An 18,827-nucleotide genomic window follows, 5' to 3' on the forward strand; every position below is an offset into this window, starting at 1 on the left:
TGTTCAGCAGCTGTGGACGAGACAAGGAAATCCAAAGCTGGGCTGCCCCTTGAAATTCTGGCGCACGTGTAAATGAGGAAGGGACCGAACGGAAAACCAATTCTCTCCTCAAGGCCCGGAAGGCCCAACCTGCACCGTCAATTTTTGAAGAAGTGCTAGCAAAGGGCGCGCGCTCGGGAGGAAGAAGTGCACCATGGATTGATCCGTGGTCTTTCAGATTGGAATCGGACTCCCATTGCCGTCTACTACTAACAAACACTTTGTTCTGAAAACACGGCAGGAGAGATGAGGCTATGGGTGGTATGGATCACACCAACGTGATGACAAAGAGTGTACGTTGTAGTGAACCAAGACAACACGTGCCATGGGCGCGCACGAGCCCTTGCGATGCGATTATGGATTATGTGGGATTGCCACTCGCCCACTCGCCTTCTCCTGTTATGCTTCTTCGTGCTGATTTAGTAAGACGAGATGCTGGACGGCTGATGGACATGATCAAGCAAGTTCCACGTATAGGTTATATTTTAGTATACGCCACCGGCTTCTCCTACTTCTTCAGTTAATTTAGTAAGATTTGACGCCACAGGCTGAAGATATGCATCATCAAGTAATTGGGAAGAAGATGCAGACCTGAACATGCTATATATATATATATGGTCATGGGCGGTGAACAATTTTTATTTTCGAGGGAATTGGCCGGTGAACAACCTAATGTGATCTTACTTCTTAAGTATATGCAATACTATCTTACTTTCACGGCTTGATTTCTCATATCGGGCTACGGGATCGAACAAAAATGAAGCAATGGCTGTTTAGCATGCCTGCAAGTTAACGTTGTTTTTTTTTTCATCCAATGTTTCACTTATAAAAACCTTCCACGCATAACACCAACACCAACACCATCTGTTCTCTAAGAAAAAAGACACCAAGACCATACCACTTGTTCTCTATGGCGTGTAACACACTTTCTGTCTCTACTTTATGTTAGTGATATGCCCTAGAGGCAATCATAGAGATGATTGTATCACATACTATGTTTACATATTTATCCGACATTGTTCCTTGAAATAGATAACTCCTTATTGGTTAATGAATATGTGATTCTTTCATGAGACTCTTTATGTTGTTTGTTACTATTTCTAAAGGATCCCTGATCAAATATCATATGTGGAACAAATATGTTTATATGATCAACACATGTATTAATTGATGATTATGTCTCATGGATCATGGTATAGAAATACCAAATTAATAATGTGGACACATGTTGGTGAACATGTTGTTGGGTAGACCCAACATGAGACACTGCAAGAGCCATATGTGTTGTGTCATCAGTGATCTCATTGAGTGTTGGTGTTGAATCCTTAGACCTAATATTATCATGGTTCTCAACATGCGTAGTAGCTTACTTAGGGACTGCTAAACGCTACTCCGTAATTGGTAGTTATAAAAGTAGTTTTCAGGTATGCTATGAAACATGTAGTGGGATATGAATAATCAAGATGGGATTTGCCCCTCCTATGGAGAGATATCTCTGGGCCCCCTCGATGTTGTAGATTATGGAAGTGCATGAACCATGCCAAAGGTGATTGAGGAGTCAATCACAAGTTATATAATCTATCAACAGGTTCGAGTGAATGATTGAGCTATTAGAGGATGGCACATATCTAGCCTTGAGCTTAATCGATATCGTGAGGCAAAAGGGTTCATACAAGTATACACTAGAGATTCAGCCGATATGATCTTTATTTATATCCGATGGGTCAATACGTTCTGCTAGAGTGTGTTGCATAGTTGTTATAGTTGCTATACTCTGCTTACCTGTTTTCACTGATTCTTCGGTTAGGAATAACCCATGTGCTAATTTCCAGCCTCCTAGTGATGCAGCTGCTTTATCTATTTATTGCGTTGATTCAAATGGATGCTGCAACTTCAGCTGTGTGCAATCAGCCGTCGATGCGATTCCCGAAAATAGCTTGACAAGAAGTGTCGTTTGGATCAACTCCGGCACATACATGTAAGTGTTTTGCATTAATTTATTGGACTGCTAATTCTGCTGGATACATTCATGCATTGTTTAAGGGCTGTACACTTTCTTTTGCACAGTGAAAAGGTGACAGTGAACTTTTCAAAGCCTAATGTAACACTCCAAGGACAAGGTTTTGAGTCGACGATCATCGTTTGGAACAATAGCGCAAAAAATACAGGCACATTTTACAGCGCCACCGTTGATGTTTTTGCTACAGGATTTGTAACGAACAACATCAGTTTTAAGGTATGTTCTTGTGCTCACAAAACTTAATTTGCTTAATTATGTATACGGCAGAAGGGTTTAGTTTATCTACTGATTCATTCTGTGTAGAATGCATCCCCGGCTCCAAAGCCGGGTGATCGTGACGGACAGGCTGTAGCAATTAGAGTTTCAGGTGATCAAGCAGCGTTTTGGGGTTGCGGCATGTATAGCTACCAAGATACATTATTTGATGATTTAGGCCGTCATTACTTTAGTGATTGTTTTATTGAAGGTTCGATTGATTTTATCTTTGGCAACGGCAGATCATTTTATGAGGTACGTACCACACAAATCTTCGATGGTTCTAGTTACGTTTTATTTTCATTGAGTGAGTAACAAACCTGCCATGCATCTAACCAAGTTTCTATGCGTTTTTCAGAAGTGTATTTTGAACTCGGTAGCTACAGGCGATGGGATCAACGGTGCAATATGTGCACAAGGCCGTGAATACGCGGCCGATGACACGGGCTTTGCCTTTGTCAATTGTCGCATCACCGGCAGTGGGCTGATTTTATTGGGCCGTGCATGGAGGCCCTACTCCCGCGTGGTCTTCGCGCACACGGACATGCCCGGTATCATTGTGCCGGAGGGTTGGAGCGACTGGGACGACCCGCAGCGAGATGCGTACGTATTCTTTCTACTACTACTTCCGTTTCATTTTATATTAGCTGTATGTTTCTAAACATGTATACTACTGTATTATTTGTTTTAACAGCACGGTGTTCTACGGTGAATACATGTGTACGGGTGTGGGCGCCAACATGACCGGTAGAGTACCGTATGCCAAACCGCTGACGGAGCAGCAGGCGCAGATATACCTGGACGCTTCCTACGTGGACGCGGATGGCTGGTTAAAACCGTTCAACGATTCTCTTATAGTTAATTGAGTACAATACCATGTAAATAATGGCGGGTGTGCAATTCTTTGTACTTAACACGGTTGTTTAGTACTACTAATATGTATATATCTGGTATCCAGAGTACTCCCTCTGCTTCAAAATATTTGACACCGTTAACTTTTTAGCACATGTTTAACCGTTCGTCTTATTAAAAAAAATTTGTGAAATATATAAAATACATGAAAGTATATTTAACAATGAATCAAATGATATGAAAAAAATAAATAATTATTTAAATTTTTTAAATAAGATGAATGGTTAAACACGTACTTAAAAAGTCAACGGTGTAAACATTTCGAAAGAGGGATTACTTATTTACTCACAATTTGGCGATAAATGAAAATGAGTAACCAGTAACGATCCTGTGTACTACCACAAATGGGGTGTTTAGATGGGGCTAAAACTTTTTAGCCCATATCACATCGGATGTTTGGACGCTAATTTAGAGTATTAAACATGGACTAATAAAAAAACTAATTTCATAAATAAGAGCTAATCCGTGAGACGAATTTTTTAAGCCTAATTAATTCATAATTATTAAAAGTTTACTGTAGCATCACATTGTCAAAATCATGGCGTAATTAGACTCAAAAGATTCGTATCGCGAGTTAGTCCAAGCTCATGGAATGAATTTTATAATTAGTGTATATTTAATACTCTAAATTAGTGTCCAAACATCTGATATGACAGGATTTAGAATAAGTTATGGAAACCAAACAGCCCTAAAGTTACGAATTTTCTGAAAGTCTCATCACCGCAACCACCCGAAACGCAACCCCTCTCTGAAGATCACCAGATCTACTCGTCCCCAATGGCGGCCGCCGCCGCCACCTCCCCGGCGCGGGCGGCGGCCTGGGCCTTCGCCGCCGCCACATGCGTCAAGCTCCTGCTCGTCCCCACCTACCACTCCACCGACTTCGACGTGCACCGCTACTGGCTCGCCCTCACCCACGCCCTCCCCGCGCGGCGGTGGTACACCGACGCCTCGTCGCAGTGGACGCTCGACTACCCGCCCTTCTTCGCCTACTTCTCCCGCCTCCTCGCCCTCCCGGCGCCCCTCGTCGACGCCTCCCTCGTCTTCCTCCCCGTCCCCGACGCGCCGCCCTCCTTCGCCTACCTCCTCTACCTCCGCCTCACCGTCGCCTTCTCCGACCTCCTCCTCCTCCTCGCCTCCGTCCTCCTGCTGGCCACGGACGCGCTCACGCGGCGGCGGCGGCGGCCGTTCCTCTCCCTCGCGCTCGTCCTCTGGTCGCCGGCGCTGCTCGCCGTGGACCACGTACACTTCCAGTACAACGGGTTCCTGATGGGGCTGCTGCTGCTGTCGCTGCACTTCCTTGAGCAGGGGAGGGATCTCGCCGGCGGAGTCGTTTTTGCTGCTCTGCTGTGCTCGAAGCACCTGTTCCTAGTGGCGGCGCCGGTCTACTTCGTGTATATTTTCCGGCATTATTGCTGTGGCCGGGGTGTGGTGAGGGGATTGGGAAGGCTGGTGCTGATGGGGGCTGGTGTGGCTGCTGTGTTTGCTGCTGCATTTGTGCCCTTCCTGTACTATGGGCAGGTGAGTTTTGCTCGGTTAATTTACCTTTGGAATGGACGAATTGGTATGTTTTTTTTTTGTTTAGATACTGTAATCCATCTGTAATCATCAGTTCACTTAAAAGTAGGAAATTATTTCTTGAGAGGATTTCAGGATTTTTCCTGTAATTCATCAAGTGTTCAGAATTAGAAGATCGGTGAAGTTTATAATTAAGTAGTTCCCTATCAGTTTGTGCACGTAGGTTGCATAATTGGCACAATATTGTCATACTCATTGCAACAAATAATCTTGCAGATGCAACAGCTCTTTAACCGGTTGTTTCCCTTTGGTCGAGGCCTGTGCCATGCTTATTGGGCGCCAAATTTTTGGGTATTCTACATTTTACTTGACAAGATCCTCGCGTTTCTTCTTAGAAGACTAGGCTTCAACATCCAGATACCTGAAGCTTCATTTACCGGGGGGCTTGTTGGTAATTCGTCTCCTTTTGCTGTTCTTCCCAAGGTTCTCTCTACCACTATGAATTCTTATATATTTCCAAGGGAGAATGGCTATCTCAATGGTTTAATAATTTGTTTTAGTGAACTTACGGATTGCAGGTCACTCCAATAACTACATTTTTATTGGTCATACTTGCTATGTCTCCTTGCCTTATGAAAGCATTCTCTAAACCCCAGCCAAGGCACATTATTAGATGGGTGTCATATGCAACTACATGTGGGTTTATGTTTGGATGGCATGTACATGAGAAGGCATCACTCCATTTCACTATTCCGCTTGCCCTAATTGCCATGGATAGCTTGGAGGACGCGAAGCATTATTTTGTGTTGTCAATAGGTATGTTTGAGACTTTGAGTCAGTTGAGTCACCGTTAACTCTTGCTTAAACTCCTACTTGCTTTTACTGTAATACCTACTGTTTCACAATTTTCTTAGAAAAACATCTCTTTCTGATTGATACACTGCTTTCACCATAATACATACTCCCTTTGTTTCAGACTGTAAGATGTTTTGGTTTTGTCGTAAGTCAAACTTCTTCAAGTTTGACCAAGTTTTTTTTATAAAAAAAAGCGTAGCAACATTTTTAAACACCAAACAAATATATTATTAAAAATATATTCAATGGAGGATTTAATGAAATTAATTTAGTGTTCTAAATATTATTACATTTTTCTATAAACTTGGAAAAGTTTGACTTAGGACAAAACCAAATATCTTACATTCTGAAATGGAGGGAGTACTATATTCACAAAAAAAGAGTTAGAAAGCATTGGGGTACTGGTTACCATGTGAATAACTCATATCAGGTGATGGTTCAAGACCTAAGCCAATAGAAAATACCTAATTAAACTATTCGGAACAGACACCATCTTTTGCACACTGACCAAGAAAATGGGGAAAAAGGGAAAAGCCAACCATGTGATACAACATTGTTTTGTACTCCCTCCGTCCCAACATGTAAGCATTTTTAGCTATGAATCTAGACAATTGTGTGTCCAGATTCATAGCCAAAAATTATTATATTTTGGACGGAGGTAGTATTTATAGTGGTATAGTCCACTGCTGCAAACCATAGTACTTCTAGCTTTAATAATGAAAATGGCGTGCAGTTTTTCTTATTTTTATAACTGAAATTGTATTTTGATGAACCAGTGGCGTTCATCTGTTCTGCACTTTCACTTACGTAAAATCTGTTCACTATGGAGACACATAGTCACATACTGCTTAACATGTATAATGAGCTATTGCTGTAATATCCTGCCATTTCTTAGTTTGCTAACTTGTTGGACAGTTGGAGTTGAACACCATTTCATAACTATATTTTAATAACTCATTGTGTCATGCTATGGTAGCAACTGGAGCAAAATTTCGTGTAATTTTGCCTCAAGACAACCTGAACTATCAGTTTAACAATGACTTATGAAGTGCTGATTATATATTGTTTGTTTTGCTTTGACATACATTTTTTCGTTTTGCAGTTTCATGTTATTCATTGTTCCCATTGTTGTTTGAGAACCAAGAATATCCTATAAAGGTTATGCTTCTGTTGACCTATGCTACCCTCATGTGGGTAGGATTTTCTTCCCATTTTGCTGCAAAATCTCCTCAAGAAGGGAAGAAAGTAAATGAATCAAGCAGCGTGGTCAGGAAAAATAGCTTCATTGGGTGGATCAGTTTTAGCTATCTTTTAGGAATTGTTGCTATAGAATTATGGTCTCAAGTATTCCACCACTATGTATTTGGCAGCAGATTTCCTTTCCTACCTCTCATAATGGTGTCACTCTACTGTGGTGTCGGAATGATGTACTCATGGATGTGGCAACTCGCATGGATTGTCAGGCACTAATATGGTCTCTGGTTAGCAACACGAGCATGCTGCTTTGCCTTGCTGGGAACCCAGCCTCGCACTAATTTGTGATAACTCACCCCTCTTGACCATTGCATTAGGCCATCTTTCCCACCCCAAGTTGCTACTGGGGTGGGAACATGTTAACACATTCAGTTGTACAGCGTGATGGCAATTTTCGGAGATGTAAACCTCTTGTGATAACTCACCCCTCTTGACCATTGCATTATGCCATCGTTCTCTCCCCAAATTACTACTGGGAACATCATTCATATGTTGACACATTCAGTTCTACAGTGTGTTGGCAATTTTTGGAGTAACCTTTTCGTGATGTAATGTATTCTTTTGTATGGAGCTGCTTGTACCAATCCATTCTTCATGGGTTGGTCTTTTTCTTCTTCTGATAATTCTGGAACGTGCTCTGCTGATTGTACGATGACCATGGAGATGATTACTGTCTTTCTTTTCCATTTTTCTGGAATGCAATAAGGTATCCATTGGCCTCCCTGATTTTACTACTGGTGTTGCATCATACTTGAACATCACTTGTTGAAAACACATTCCAATCACGATGTATCACCGAAATTTGTTGCTTGCTGTTTGATGGACCCTGTGGTCGGAGTTATCTACCATACCATAAGTGCATTCGGTGTGATAAAAGAAGATATTCTTTTGTTCTCTTAAGAGGCTACAGCCCGAGTTGCAGAGTCCCGTTGCAATTGAACCGGACACGTAAGCAACTGGATTAAAAAAGAGAGAGAGCACTGGATTAGATGCAAAATAAAAACCGAGAAAGTTTAAAACAGTAGATGCAAATAAAAACCAAAAAGTAGAAAGTTTAAAACAGTAGATGCAAAGTAAAAACCGAGAAAGCTTAAAATAGTAGATGCAAGATTAAAACAGTAGATGCAAGATAAAAACCAAAAAGCAGAAAGTTTGAAACTGTAGATGCAAAATAAAAACCAAATAGATGCAAAAATAAAAACCGAAAAAGTCTAAATAAAAACGGAAGCAAAACCAAAAAGGATAAAGTTTAAAACAGTAGATGCAAAATAAAAACCAAATAGATGCAAAAATAAAAACCGAAAAAGTTTAAAGAAAAACAAAAGTTTAAAACAGTAGATGCAAAACAAAAACCGAGAAAGTTTAAAAAAGAAAAATAGCTCAACTAAATTATCAGAGCCAGGTTTCGATCCTGGGACCTGTGGGTTATGGGCCCACCACGCTTCCGCTGCGCCACTCTGATGTTGTTGGTAAGATTCTTTCACAAACTTATTAGATGTAGAAAATATTAATGGGCCTTGACCAGGACGGCCCAAAAACTAAGAAACTACTCATACAGCCACGCAGGTAGAATAACAACGACAAATAATTCTCAGTATTCAGTAAGACTTAACACGATACACTCTGACAGTCTACAAGTTAATCTCTTGGTTGCAGCATCAAACAGCATTCTCGTACAAGCCTCGATCAAGCTTGGTGTCCACGGCACAAAAGAAAAAACGAGAAGGAAAAGGCAAAGCGAAACGAAACGTCGGCTCCTTTTGGCCCCAAACCTTGCGTAACGTCGATCACCTGTGTCACTTGCTGCTAATATTTTTACTTTCCAGTTGTCAGAACTCAGAAGAAAAAAAACTTATAAAGAACTCAAATTTCCTCTTTCTGCTTTCGATCGGATTACGATATACTATGCATGTTCTTGGTGAACAGCAAGTTGCAGACAAGTTTGACTCCTTTTTTGCCTTTAGTTAGCGATGGTTTTCACCTGCATAACTTGCATGGACCAGCCACATGTAACAACGCAAGGTATAGTCAACCATGGTCCCTTAATTTTCCATGTCGATCCAAACGTATGAAAGCTCTTGTATGAGCTAGCTGTGATGTCATGGAATGGAAGGGAGGTAGGTCACATGAGACATCACCCGGATTTGTATCTACCCCTTCTACGGAACCTGTACTAGCTCAATACAGATGGAGATTTCTGATTACGACTGTATTTATTTTCAATTTGAAAAAGGTAATATCACGTGTGATTATGTGTTTGTTAATGAGTGTAATTTTGGTTATGTACTTATGTGTCAGGTTATTGCCTAAGCCGCGTTGGCCGGGTGCACCTCAGCAAATTAATCACCATCCATGAAGCTGTTACCATGTCAGCTTAGGATAAAATTCTGTGCTTATGGGTCAAGAATCGGATAATCTAATGGAAAGACTTCTGGGTTTACACTGAACCTAACCCGGATTTGATTATCGGAATGCCATGTAAACACGTTCTGACGTTCCTGTCTGTCAACGTTTCAGGTTGATTGAGTTAGAATAACCACGACGAAGCAGGGTGGATCATTCTGCAGAATGAAAGACTACTACTATTGGATTCGGTTTCAGACACTTTTATAGTCTTCTTCCCTCATTGGATAGGAGAAAGGAGAAAGGCGATAACCAGAGCAGTGATATTTTTGTTCGAGTATCATATGGATCGTTGATTCTTCTTGTCAATTCTCATCATGACATCATAGTCTTGATGAGATAGAGGAATCAAAAGGCGACAGAGCAAAGAAGGCGGCAAGGCAGCTTGCTCCTCACGCTCATCATGGCAATATGGCATCAGGGATGAGCAAATGAGAAGAGGGACAAGGCGATCTCATGAGTCATGACTAGGCATGGTAGGTGCAGCCGAACAAGAAGAGCTCATCAGTTTCAGCACCAAATCACTGCCTGCTTGCCTGAATCTGAATGCCTGCACAAGAACTGCAGCCTTAAGATTGGGCATGCACCAGGAATCCACATGGCATCTGTTGCAACTTGCATGCAGGGATTGTGCTTTACTTGCATTGGCTCCATATCAAAAGTGGTAAACAGTTCCATCTTCTTGCAGTTTTGCTATCCAAGTGTAAAGGGTAGAACTGAACTGTTGAATGACAGTGGTTCAGCCAGGTCCCGTGTAAATATTGGAAAAGAACACTTTTGCAGTGGGGTAATCAGGTGATGCTACTTGCTAACACCTTCCCTAGTCCCACCTCAGATGGTTGCACATAAGAAATCACACAAGAGAACAAACTTTAAACTGAAGTACTTGGTCCAGAACTAACAAAAAATTTACCCCCTGAATAACAGGCAGCCAACTGATAATCAAATCAAATGACACTTCAGGAGTTTCTGGATTAGGCTAGAAAATACAATATAGTATAGCTAGTAATCAAGTGACATGTTCAGTTCCAAATTTGTGTTTTTTCCATTGATATTTTAGGCCAACAGGCAGCCAGGGTGCATGATCTCTGCTTGCTTTTTTCAAAGCCTGTCTCCATGGAGTATATCTCATTATCTCTGACTATTTATTACTACTACCAGCGAGCGGCTAGTTTTGCTGCCATCGATAGCAACAATTTTTGACCGTTAATAGCTCCTATAAAACAATTGGCTACTCTCGATCATGCAACAAACGAAGGTGTTTCGTATCACCTCTATCCTCAATCCCTAGGACACTTTGCAAGCAACATGAGAAGAAATTAAAGAAACACCAAGTCTCCTAGCCCATGTATATATTTTTAAGTACCTATATAGGAGAAGAACCTGCAGCTACAATATTCCTGAACTCCTCCCGGTTCCATTGCCCCATGGCATTGATGGATTAAACTAGACCAAGTCACAATTAATCTATTCTTGTTTGTTCTTGTGCTTGAGACAAATAGCTGTGATTTGATGGCTGCTACTAGTCATTGCTTACTTTGGACGGCCGGTCTCCACGGGATTGGTAGGAGAAAGAACAAGGCTGTAGTGTGTCTCAAGGCATCTCAGCTTCTCAAGAACCGTAACTTATGTAATTAACCTGCATATAGATCCACCCTAAACCCCAGGGATCTGAGACAAAGTAGACTTGATTTTTCTGCACAAATGGCAAGGTTGGTGGTACAAAAGTGATAGAGACGAAACACGGTCCCTGGGACACACATCACATGCGTATAAATTTACTTTCAGTAGACCTAAGCTGACCCAACGTACTACTCTAAAAACCAAATAATAATGTGCGTGTAACATCAGAGAGAGCTAGTTACATGTGTAGTGTTTCTTTAATTATGTTGCATCATTAGGTCACCGTACGTCCTTCAAAAACACATATTTAGACCGCGGAACAAGCGGGTTGGTAGTGCCGCCACGACTCGTGCAAGCAACGATGAAACAGCGGGCCGGAGATATGGAAGCAGCCATGCATGCATAAGCATCAGCATGGACCAGACCGATGCAAACTGGGAAAGCGGCTGGTGGTGTGGGGTGAGAGTTCTGGTGCATGACTCTACCTAGAATTTAAATCATGTTGAGTAATTATGAATAATTATGCATATTACAGTTTAATAAAATTTTGGTGAGATCATCGCATGCATGTCTTTAAGTGTATATATATTAGGAGAGACACTACCCTTAAAAAAGTCTTAGTTAAGAGCATCGCAAACAATATGGCTATCTCATTCCCAAGCTAAAATTTAACAATTATGAAAAAAAATGAACTCTAACAGCCTTGTCAACCGAATGGCTTGGCTAAACTTACACCACTTCTCTCCTCCAGCCGAGCTAAAGGCCCAGCTAGGCACACGTCCCAACCGAGCCGAGCCGGCCTAGCCAACCCATGGCCAAGCCGCCTCATTCCTCCTCCCTGTGGGCGGCTAGTCAAAACTGATTTACCAATCGTGGACCCCATGCCCGCCAATTTTGTTTCAATTCCCTCCTTGTCTCTTTGTCCCCACACACTCTCCGTCACTGCACCCAGATTGAGTACATGTTGCGATCATCATTGTCGTCGTTAGGGTCACCATTCGCTCTGGCCACACCATCGTCACCTTCATCGTCTAGAGTTCCGCCATTCACTGTGGACGTCTCCGTTATCGTCTCGAGTCCCTCCGCTGTGACAGCCATCCATTGTTGCACGCCATCGCCGTTGTCTGGAGGGTCGTCTCCTGTTCTCGACGCCGATTTCCGCCACCAGTGCTACCCAAAAAGGGGGAGAGAAAGAGGAGATGCATGATCTCGTCAGTGGCACTGTAGGGGAGCACACAACGTTGGGGTTGATGGGAGGAGTCAGGGAAGTTTGGGAGGCGGAGCGTGGTTGCCCACATTGAGGTGTGTCACCAGCCCTTTCCACCGGCCACTAGCAATAGTGCACTCGGTCCGATCTATTGTCTGCTTGCCCGCCCCTCATTGATTCCCGCCACCCACAACACCACGGCGCTTCATCTCGCCTCGGCCACCTCGTTGCCGTCGGCCACGCCACATGCTGTTGTGTCGAGGGGAGCGGAAAGATGAGGGAGAAAGAAGTAAATAGAGAGTGACATGTAGGACCCAATATCATATTGGAGAGTGTAATAGGCATATTGTTGGAGTGAAAGATAGATTTGGCTCTCTAATTTTTTGACAAGCTGGCCAAATGGATATTTGAAGAGTCAGATTTGGAGAGGATGTTGAAGATGCTCTAAGGGTTAGTTGGCTTGAAGCAAATGTTTTTCTTACCAAAATATTGCTTGTGCCAAAAACTTGGTAAATTTCGGCATTGTACTAAGATAAAATTTGACATCAACCAAACATACATACAATACTATTGAAGTTGCCAAACTTTTGGTAGGTTAAAAATTGACTTTAGTCTAGACAAGCCCTAAATTTTATGATTTAGTTAAAGCCAATGGGTTTTTCCATGTTTTAAAATTATGTTTCTCTGCTTCTCCTTAATTAACTTATTTAGCTAGAATGGACTTGTTTTTTCTAGCCTCCAGTAATTGTTCAAAGATAATTATAACCACCTCAAATAAATTAAATCTTATAACAACGATGTGAACGTGTATTTCAATCATTAAAGATTACACCTTTTTCCGCTTAGTAAGGAGAATTGAATCGTTGCATCAGTATGTGATCCTTCTTCCTAGTTTCTACTTAGGCAGATCGTCACCACCGTTCATAGCTGGTGAGCTGGTATAGCTCTAGCTGTCGTTGGTCACGCGGAATTTATGCTCACTCGTTAAGAGGGTATAGCTAAAGACATGAGCACATTAGATCGATAGTTGTCTCTACTTATGTGGATAGAAGACTAGCTATTGCCTCTGATGCAGATCAAGCAAGAAATATCGGTGATAAAGGGGTAAATATGTGGTGGAAACTCAATTTAGGTGAAAATTTGTGTAAACACTAATAAAAAAAGTAGTCTAAATCCATTCAAAATAATCACATAAATGGATGAGATGATGTAACACAATTATGTAAAATTCGTGTCCGAACTTAACTTTGTGTCTGAGATATATTACTACTTTTATATCTCACAAATAAAGTCAAGTTTAGACAAATTATTTACGTCATTGTAACATCACCTTATTATCTATATGTGTGATTTTTCTAAAAAAATTAAACGTCTTTTCACTTGGGGTCACATAAGTTTTTATCTAGGTTGTGGTTTGCACCATATATTTAAGACAGTTGTTATATAAAAGAGGCGGGTTAAGACCTATTATATTGTACTTCCTCCTTATATTTGTGGATGTGCAGTGTGCTCCACCCCACCACTTACCACTCATCGCACGAGTGTTCAGTACGTGCAAGCAGCCTGCCTCCTCCATACCGCTACCACCACACCACACCACACTATTCTCCTGATGACTCCTCGTGACCTCCTCGGCCCTGAATGCGATGGTCGTCTCGCTTGTACTACCTCCGTCCTAAAATAAATACAGCTATAGATATTCGTGTTTAGCGTTTTGACCATCCGTCTCATTTGAAAAAATTTAAAAAAAATAATCACACATAAAGTACTATTCATGTTTTATCATGTAATAATAATAAAAATACTAATCATATTATTTTTTCAAATAAGACAAACGGTTAAACATTGGATGTGAACAGTGCTAAAACTGCACTTATTTTAGGACGGAGAGAGAGGAGCTAGCTCTGCATGCGCGCGCGTCCGGTGCTCCTTGATTCGCACAACGCCATGAGGACCCAACCCGATCGGATTTGCCGTTCTTGACATTGTGGCGTAATATTGTGCTTCGTTTTGCTGTAAAAGCTAGCTGTCGGGAGATTGGGTCGAACGACGTCCGTGCAGGCGGCGAGCCGGTTAATGCCAGGGCGCCGTTAAATCCTCGTGGCCCCGTGCGTGCAGTGTGACCGTGCGAGTACATGCAGCCGTTGCACCAACTTCCACTGTTACTACTAGCTAAGGAGTAGTAGAGAGTACTGTAGTAAAGGTTTTCTGCGAGAATTCGTTGACAAATTAAATTCCATCATCAACTTCTACATGAAGCACGCACTGTACATAGCGGTGGAACTAGTGGAGTGCATGTACGAGAGACATCATGGGCAACTAATCTCGCGCGCTAAAACATTTTGTATAGATCGGTTGGTTGTTAATTCGAGTGACACATGTGATTGCTCAACCAGACATGCAAATTAAATCCACTGTTCCAATCACAAATCATCAATACAGAACACAGTGAAATCCGCCGACACGCTCCGCTCGATCCGAGCTCGATATGGTCGATCAACAACACATCTGCGTTGCATTCATCCATGTTTGCATCGTCTTCTTCTTTTTTGTTTTTTGAAAGATTATTCATGCATCCATGCTTGCTCGTTCCCGGAATCATGGCATCGTCGTGCATGTGAGCCAGTTAATCAACCTGCTGGTGTGACGAAGCTCGAATCCACATTTGCTCCTGAAGGGCAAAGTATAGTGATAGACGTACGTGAGGCTTGCTTGCTCGTATATGCTATAATAAATTTATTATTAATGGTCAGCGTGGTACCTGTAATTATTGTCAGCTGCACGATACTCCTACCCCCAACGCCAACGACCTCTCTATGCATGTGCAAGGGGAATTTGCGAGTGAGTTTACTAATCCAAAGTCAAAATTCCTCATGTCTCCAAATCATCATTCCTTAATTAACAACGCAATCCGATCATTTCGTGTATAATGAGACGAAAGAAAAAATTCCCGTATTAGATTAAGGCCTTGTCTAGTTGGGGAAAAATTTTAGATTTGGTTGTCACATCGGATATACGGACACACATTTGAAGTATTAAACGTAATCTAATAACAAAACAAATTATAGATTCCGCCAGAAAACCGCGAGACAAATTTATTAAGCCTAATTAATTCATCATTAGCAAATGTTTACTGTAGCACCACGTTGTCAAATCATGGCACAATTAGGTTTAAAAAATTCATTTTGCAATTTATATACAAACTATTTAGTTGATTTTTTTCCACATTTAATACTCTATGCGTGTGTCAAACATTCGATGTGATGGGTGAAAAGTTTATGTTATGGGAACTAAACAAGGCCTAAATTCCCCCGAAATTCTTGTGTTACGAAAGGAGGCTCTGAACTCGGATTCATGCACCATCCAAAGCTGTGGCTAATCAACCGTTCAACAAATTAAATCCAACAGTTCTTAAAAAAAATCCGACATGAGACATTTTAAGTGGAGTGTAGTTTTGGAGTTTTTTTTTCTCCCATTGGATACACCATAAAGTGTAGTGGATCAAGGGGCCGACATGGTTGATGCGTGTCTGATGAAGTTCATAAATTCTCGGAGATGAGATATTGAAGGCGCGTACAGCATGCGTACAGGAAGCCCATTACGCTGGCCACGGTACCTTTGCTCTCTCTGACAACGATCCACGCCGTTTTATCCAGTTGGTAAGAATACCCAATGCATGGATTAAAATGAAAGCAACTTTCAATGATCTGTATAAATTTCCATGGACACTATGGCCTTGGCATGCATGCGTGTAGAAACAGAGGTACATACACGTACATGTATATATGTACCAATGATTTTTAATGTGTGTCCATGTATTCATGTCTAGCTGAATTGAATGGGCTCTCAACGAATTCTCTGTCGGTGCGGTTACTGTACAGTTCGATCATTCGATATGTTTTCAGAAAGCTCTGCAGTAAATTAAATCAACCTCATGATTTTTTTTTTGTTGATGTGACTCTCATGTTAGCTTGAGCTTCATCCGGAAGAACTATGAGGCTGGCTCTCTTTTAGAGTTGAAAGCTACTACTTGAGCAAGCCCCACAGATTGTTCGACCAACAAACATTCTAGATATATACAGGCAACAAAGCGTCAAAGCAAACGGCTTTTGATCTATGTACTCGGGCCTCGTTTCAGAAATGCAGGAAGCCATAGCTAGCTGAAACCATTTCTTTCTCTCTTCTGTTTTTTATCCTTGTTCTCGTTGTGACAGATGGTAACCTGACGGCTACATTGCACGGCGACACCCGCCAGCGCCAATATTTAGTTTTGTCGTTCGTGCTGCACGTAGGCTGATAAACCTGTAACCGGGATTACTCTGGGCTAAAATATATAGTGATATGATCAAAGGACATGAAGTAGAGCATCAGCTGATCTTTTGGAGTACCACTTTAATCTGAAGTAAATCTGTGCCCATTTCACGGTAGTGCATCATCTTTCTCAAAGTTACTTGTACTACCATGATGTGCTTTGTCTACGAGGCAAAAATAAGATAAACTACCAACGATTAAAATGTAATGAAGGGAACAATATGGTGCCGTTTGAGTTTGATGAAGATAAAGATTAAGTAAAAATATGCTAAACAAAAAAATCATCAGCACCTGATTAATAAAGTTTTATTTATTATAAACAATAAAAATATATTTAAATTAATATTTTAGAACGGCCATTATATAAAATATTTTTGAAAAGAGTATCGTTTAGCAGTTAAAAAGAGTGCTAACAAAAATTGAGATGTACTCCAATTTGTATGTTATTAATCAGAGAAGAACGAGACGGATACAACTCATGTCCTACACCTCCAAAAACCACATCTCGACACAGAGAAATGACACTGAGAACAATCAAGGTCAGAAAAAGCAACCAAAGTCAGAGACACAAATCACAGATGAACAAGGAAAGTAGAGAGAAAAAACTGGACATGTTCACTCACCGGAAAGTAATCTCCGACCTGGTCTCTAGTGATGTGTGTGCTCTACTCCTACTCGTCTCACGGCTAATCACCTGGTATTTGCGCTCCGATTTCGCTCGCTCTCCGTGCCAACGCCACGCACCCCAAAACCCATAAATAAAGGCGCGAGACCACACGCAGGGCCGAGCCTTAAACACACCGTCTCCTTCCCCCCCATGGCCTCCCTGCCGCCGCCCGCGCCGCCGGCCATCGGCGGCGACCCGCTCGCCGCCACCATTCCGCCCTCATTGCCGTCGCCGGCGCCGTCGTCGTCTTCGCTCAACCTCTCCCCGTCGCTTCTCATCATCACCGCGCTCCTCGCCTTCGTCTTCTTCGCCTCCGTGTCGATCCACTTCCTCCTCCGCTGCCTCGCGCGGCCGTCGCACCCGGCTCCGAGCCCGCTGCCCAGGGCGTCGGCGGCGGCCCAACGCGCGACGACGGCGTCCGCCGTCGAGGCTGGGGAGGCTACCGCCGCGTCGGCGGTGGGAAGGAGCCATGAGGGGGAGGCGGCGGCGGGGGGTGGGGAGGAGGTCGACGACGAGAAGGAGCGGCTGATCGCGTCGCTGCCGCTGTTCACCATGGCGTCGGCGCTGGCGGCGCTGCCCAAGAGCTCCCCCGACTGCGCCGTCTGCCTCTCGCCGTTCGCGCCCGAGGCCGAGCTGCGGCTGCTCCCGGCGTGCCGCCACGCGTTCCACGCCTCCTGCGTCGACGCCTGGCTCCGCACCACCCCGTCCTGCCCGCTCTGCCGCGCCACCGTCTCGCTCCCGCACCCGCCACTCCCCACCGCCGCCGCCGCCGCCGCCTCCAACGCGGCGCAACAGGATCCCCTCGACTCGCGGAGCAGCAACAACTCGAGGAGCTTCCGCGTCGAGATCGGCAGCATCAGCAACCGCCGCTCCTCCGCCGCGGCCGACGACCGGCGCACCTACTCGCTCGGCTCCTTCGACTACCGCGTGGACGAGGAGGTGGAGGCCGTCGTGTCCCGCATCGCGCGCCCCGCGGCGGCCAAGTCAACGACCGGTTCCGTGACGCCGGCCCCCGGCGAGGCGCTGGCGGAGGCGGCGGGGTCGCGGGGATGGCTGCGCGAGTACGTGGACCGCCTCGCCTCCTCCGCCTCGTCCCTCTCCGGCCGGTGGAGCGGGCGGTGGAGCGCGCGGTGGAGCCAGAGCCACCACAGCAACCGGCAGGAGGACTCGTGGCGGTGGGACCCGGAGGCGGCGGTGATGTCGGCGCCGCGCGGGGTGGACGACGACGAGCCGGGCTTCGTCACGCTGTACCGTTGGATCGTAGGCGTATAGAACTAGCCCCCTGTAATTACAGGACCTCACGAGGTTTTTTTTGTCAATTTCCTTCCACATTTTTTTTACTAGGACTATTTTGTAAAGAGAAAAAAAATTCCAGCTCCAGATGAGCTTAACGTCTCTGAACTCTGAACCTTCCATCGATTTGGACAACATCGTCGCCATTCTCTCTTCCTATTCGCCGTCGCCTTCTTCCATTCTCCTCCTGTCCTCGCATCAATCCTCGCAAATTTTGGCGGTATTCAAGCTCAGATTGTAACCACTGGAGACTGGTCATTCGTTCGTTTTCTGGAGAGGCAATTTTCTGGAGGGGGAAACCGGGCGAATCGCACACGGCAGGATGCCACGCCGTGCTGTTTGCTCCTTTTTCCTTGTGGTTTATAGCTGATCTGGTCGCGGCTACTCTGAAGCCTGGTGGTGCGCCTGCAGCCTGTGCAGATGTGTGGATTCTGAATCACTTGTGTTGGGTGGAATGGATCCATGGCCGT

At 43.7% G+C, this 18,827-nt stretch overlaps 3 protein-coding genes and 1 non-coding gene across 4 annotated transcripts; 3 read left to right on the plus strand and 1 right to left on the minus strand.

Moving 5' to 3' along the window:
• The first annotated feature begins 293 nt into the window (after nucleotides 1-293).
• On the plus strand, nucleotides 294-3,180 carry LOC127762632 (probable pectinesterase 8). Its single transcript, XM_052287111.1, has 6 exons — nucleotides 294-332; nucleotides 1,872-2,017; nucleotides 2,107-2,275; nucleotides 2,363-2,569; nucleotides 2,673-2,917; nucleotides 3,009-3,180. Exons 1-6 carry the CDS (start codon nucleotides 294-296, stop codon nucleotides 3,178-3,180), a joined length of 978 nt encoding a protein of 325 aa, XP_052143071.1.
• Nucleotides 3,181-3,949: 769 nt separating this feature from the next.
• On the plus strand, nucleotides 3,950-7,931 carry LOC127764674 (probable dolichyl pyrophosphate Glc1Man9GlcNAc2 alpha-1,3-glucosyltransferase). Its single transcript, XM_052289583.1, has 4 exons — nucleotides 3,950-4,747; nucleotides 5,021-5,227; nucleotides 5,323-5,560; nucleotides 6,702-7,931. The coding sequence occupies exons 1-4, from the start codon at nucleotides 4,004-4,006 to the stop codon at nucleotides 7,067-7,069; spliced, it is 1,557 nt and encodes a 518-aa protein (XP_052145543.1). The 5' UTR covers nucleotides 3,950-4,003; the 3' UTR covers nucleotides 7,070-7,931.
• Nucleotides 7,932-8,243: 312 nt separating this feature from the next.
• Nucleotides 8,244-8,315, minus strand: TRNAM-CAU (transfer RNA methionine (anticodon CAU)). The gene has a single exon. It is a non-coding gene; the product is annotated as a tRNA-Met (tRNA).
• An 8,675-nt stretch (nucleotides 8,316-16,990) lies between these two features.
• LOC127761839 (E3 ubiquitin-protein ligase ATL4-like) lies at nucleotides 16,991-18,483 on the plus strand. Its single transcript, XM_052286171.1, has one exon. It carries the CDS (start codon nucleotides 17,215-17,217, stop codon nucleotides 18,334-18,336), a length of 1,122 nt encoding a protein of 373 aa, XP_052142131.1. The 5' UTR covers nucleotides 16,991-17,214; the 3' UTR covers nucleotides 18,337-18,483.
• The last annotated feature ends 344 nt before the right edge of the window (nucleotides 18,484-18,827 follow it).

Source organism: Oryza glaberrima, chromosome 2, assembly GCF_000147395.1.
Source record: "Oryza glaberrima chromosome 2, OglaRS2, whole genome shotgun sequence".
NCBI lineage: Eukaryota > Viridiplantae > Streptophyta > Magnoliopsida > Poales > Poaceae > Oryza > Oryza glaberrima.

What these genes read in the sequence shown, in the direction of transcription:
- LOC127762632 (XM_052287111.1), top strand. Translation starts at nt 294, where the DNA reads ATGGGTGGTATGGATCACACCAACGTGATGACAAAGAGT. An exon ending in CGAACAACATCAGTTTTAAG is followed by an intron (nt 2,276 to 2,362) that starts GTATGTTCTTGT and finishes CATTCTGTGTAG; the next exon opens with AATGCATCCCCGGCTCCAAA. An exon ending in GACGACCCGCAGCGAGATGC is followed by an intron (nt 2,918 to 3,008) that starts GTACGTATTCTT and finishes TTGTTTTAACAG; the next exon opens with CACGGTGTTCTACGGTGAAT.
- LOC127764674 (XM_052289583.1), top strand. Translation starts at nt 4,004, where the DNA reads ATGGCGGCCGCCGCCGCCACCTCCCCGGCGCGGGCGGCGGCCTGGGCC. An exon ending in CTTTTGCTGTTCTTCCCAAG is followed by an intron (nt 5,228 to 5,322) that starts GTTCTCTCTACC and finishes TACGGATTGCAG; the next exon opens with GTCACTCCAATAACTACATT. An exon ending in TTATTTTGTGTTGTCAATAG is followed by an intron (nt 5,561 to 6,701) that starts GTATGTTTGAGA and finishes TTCGTTTTGCAG; the next exon opens with TTTCATGTTATTCATTGTTC.
- LOC127761839 (XM_052286171.1), top strand. Translation starts at nt 17,215, where the DNA reads ATGGCCTCCCTGCCGCCGCCCGCGCCGCCGGCCATCGGCGGCGACCCG.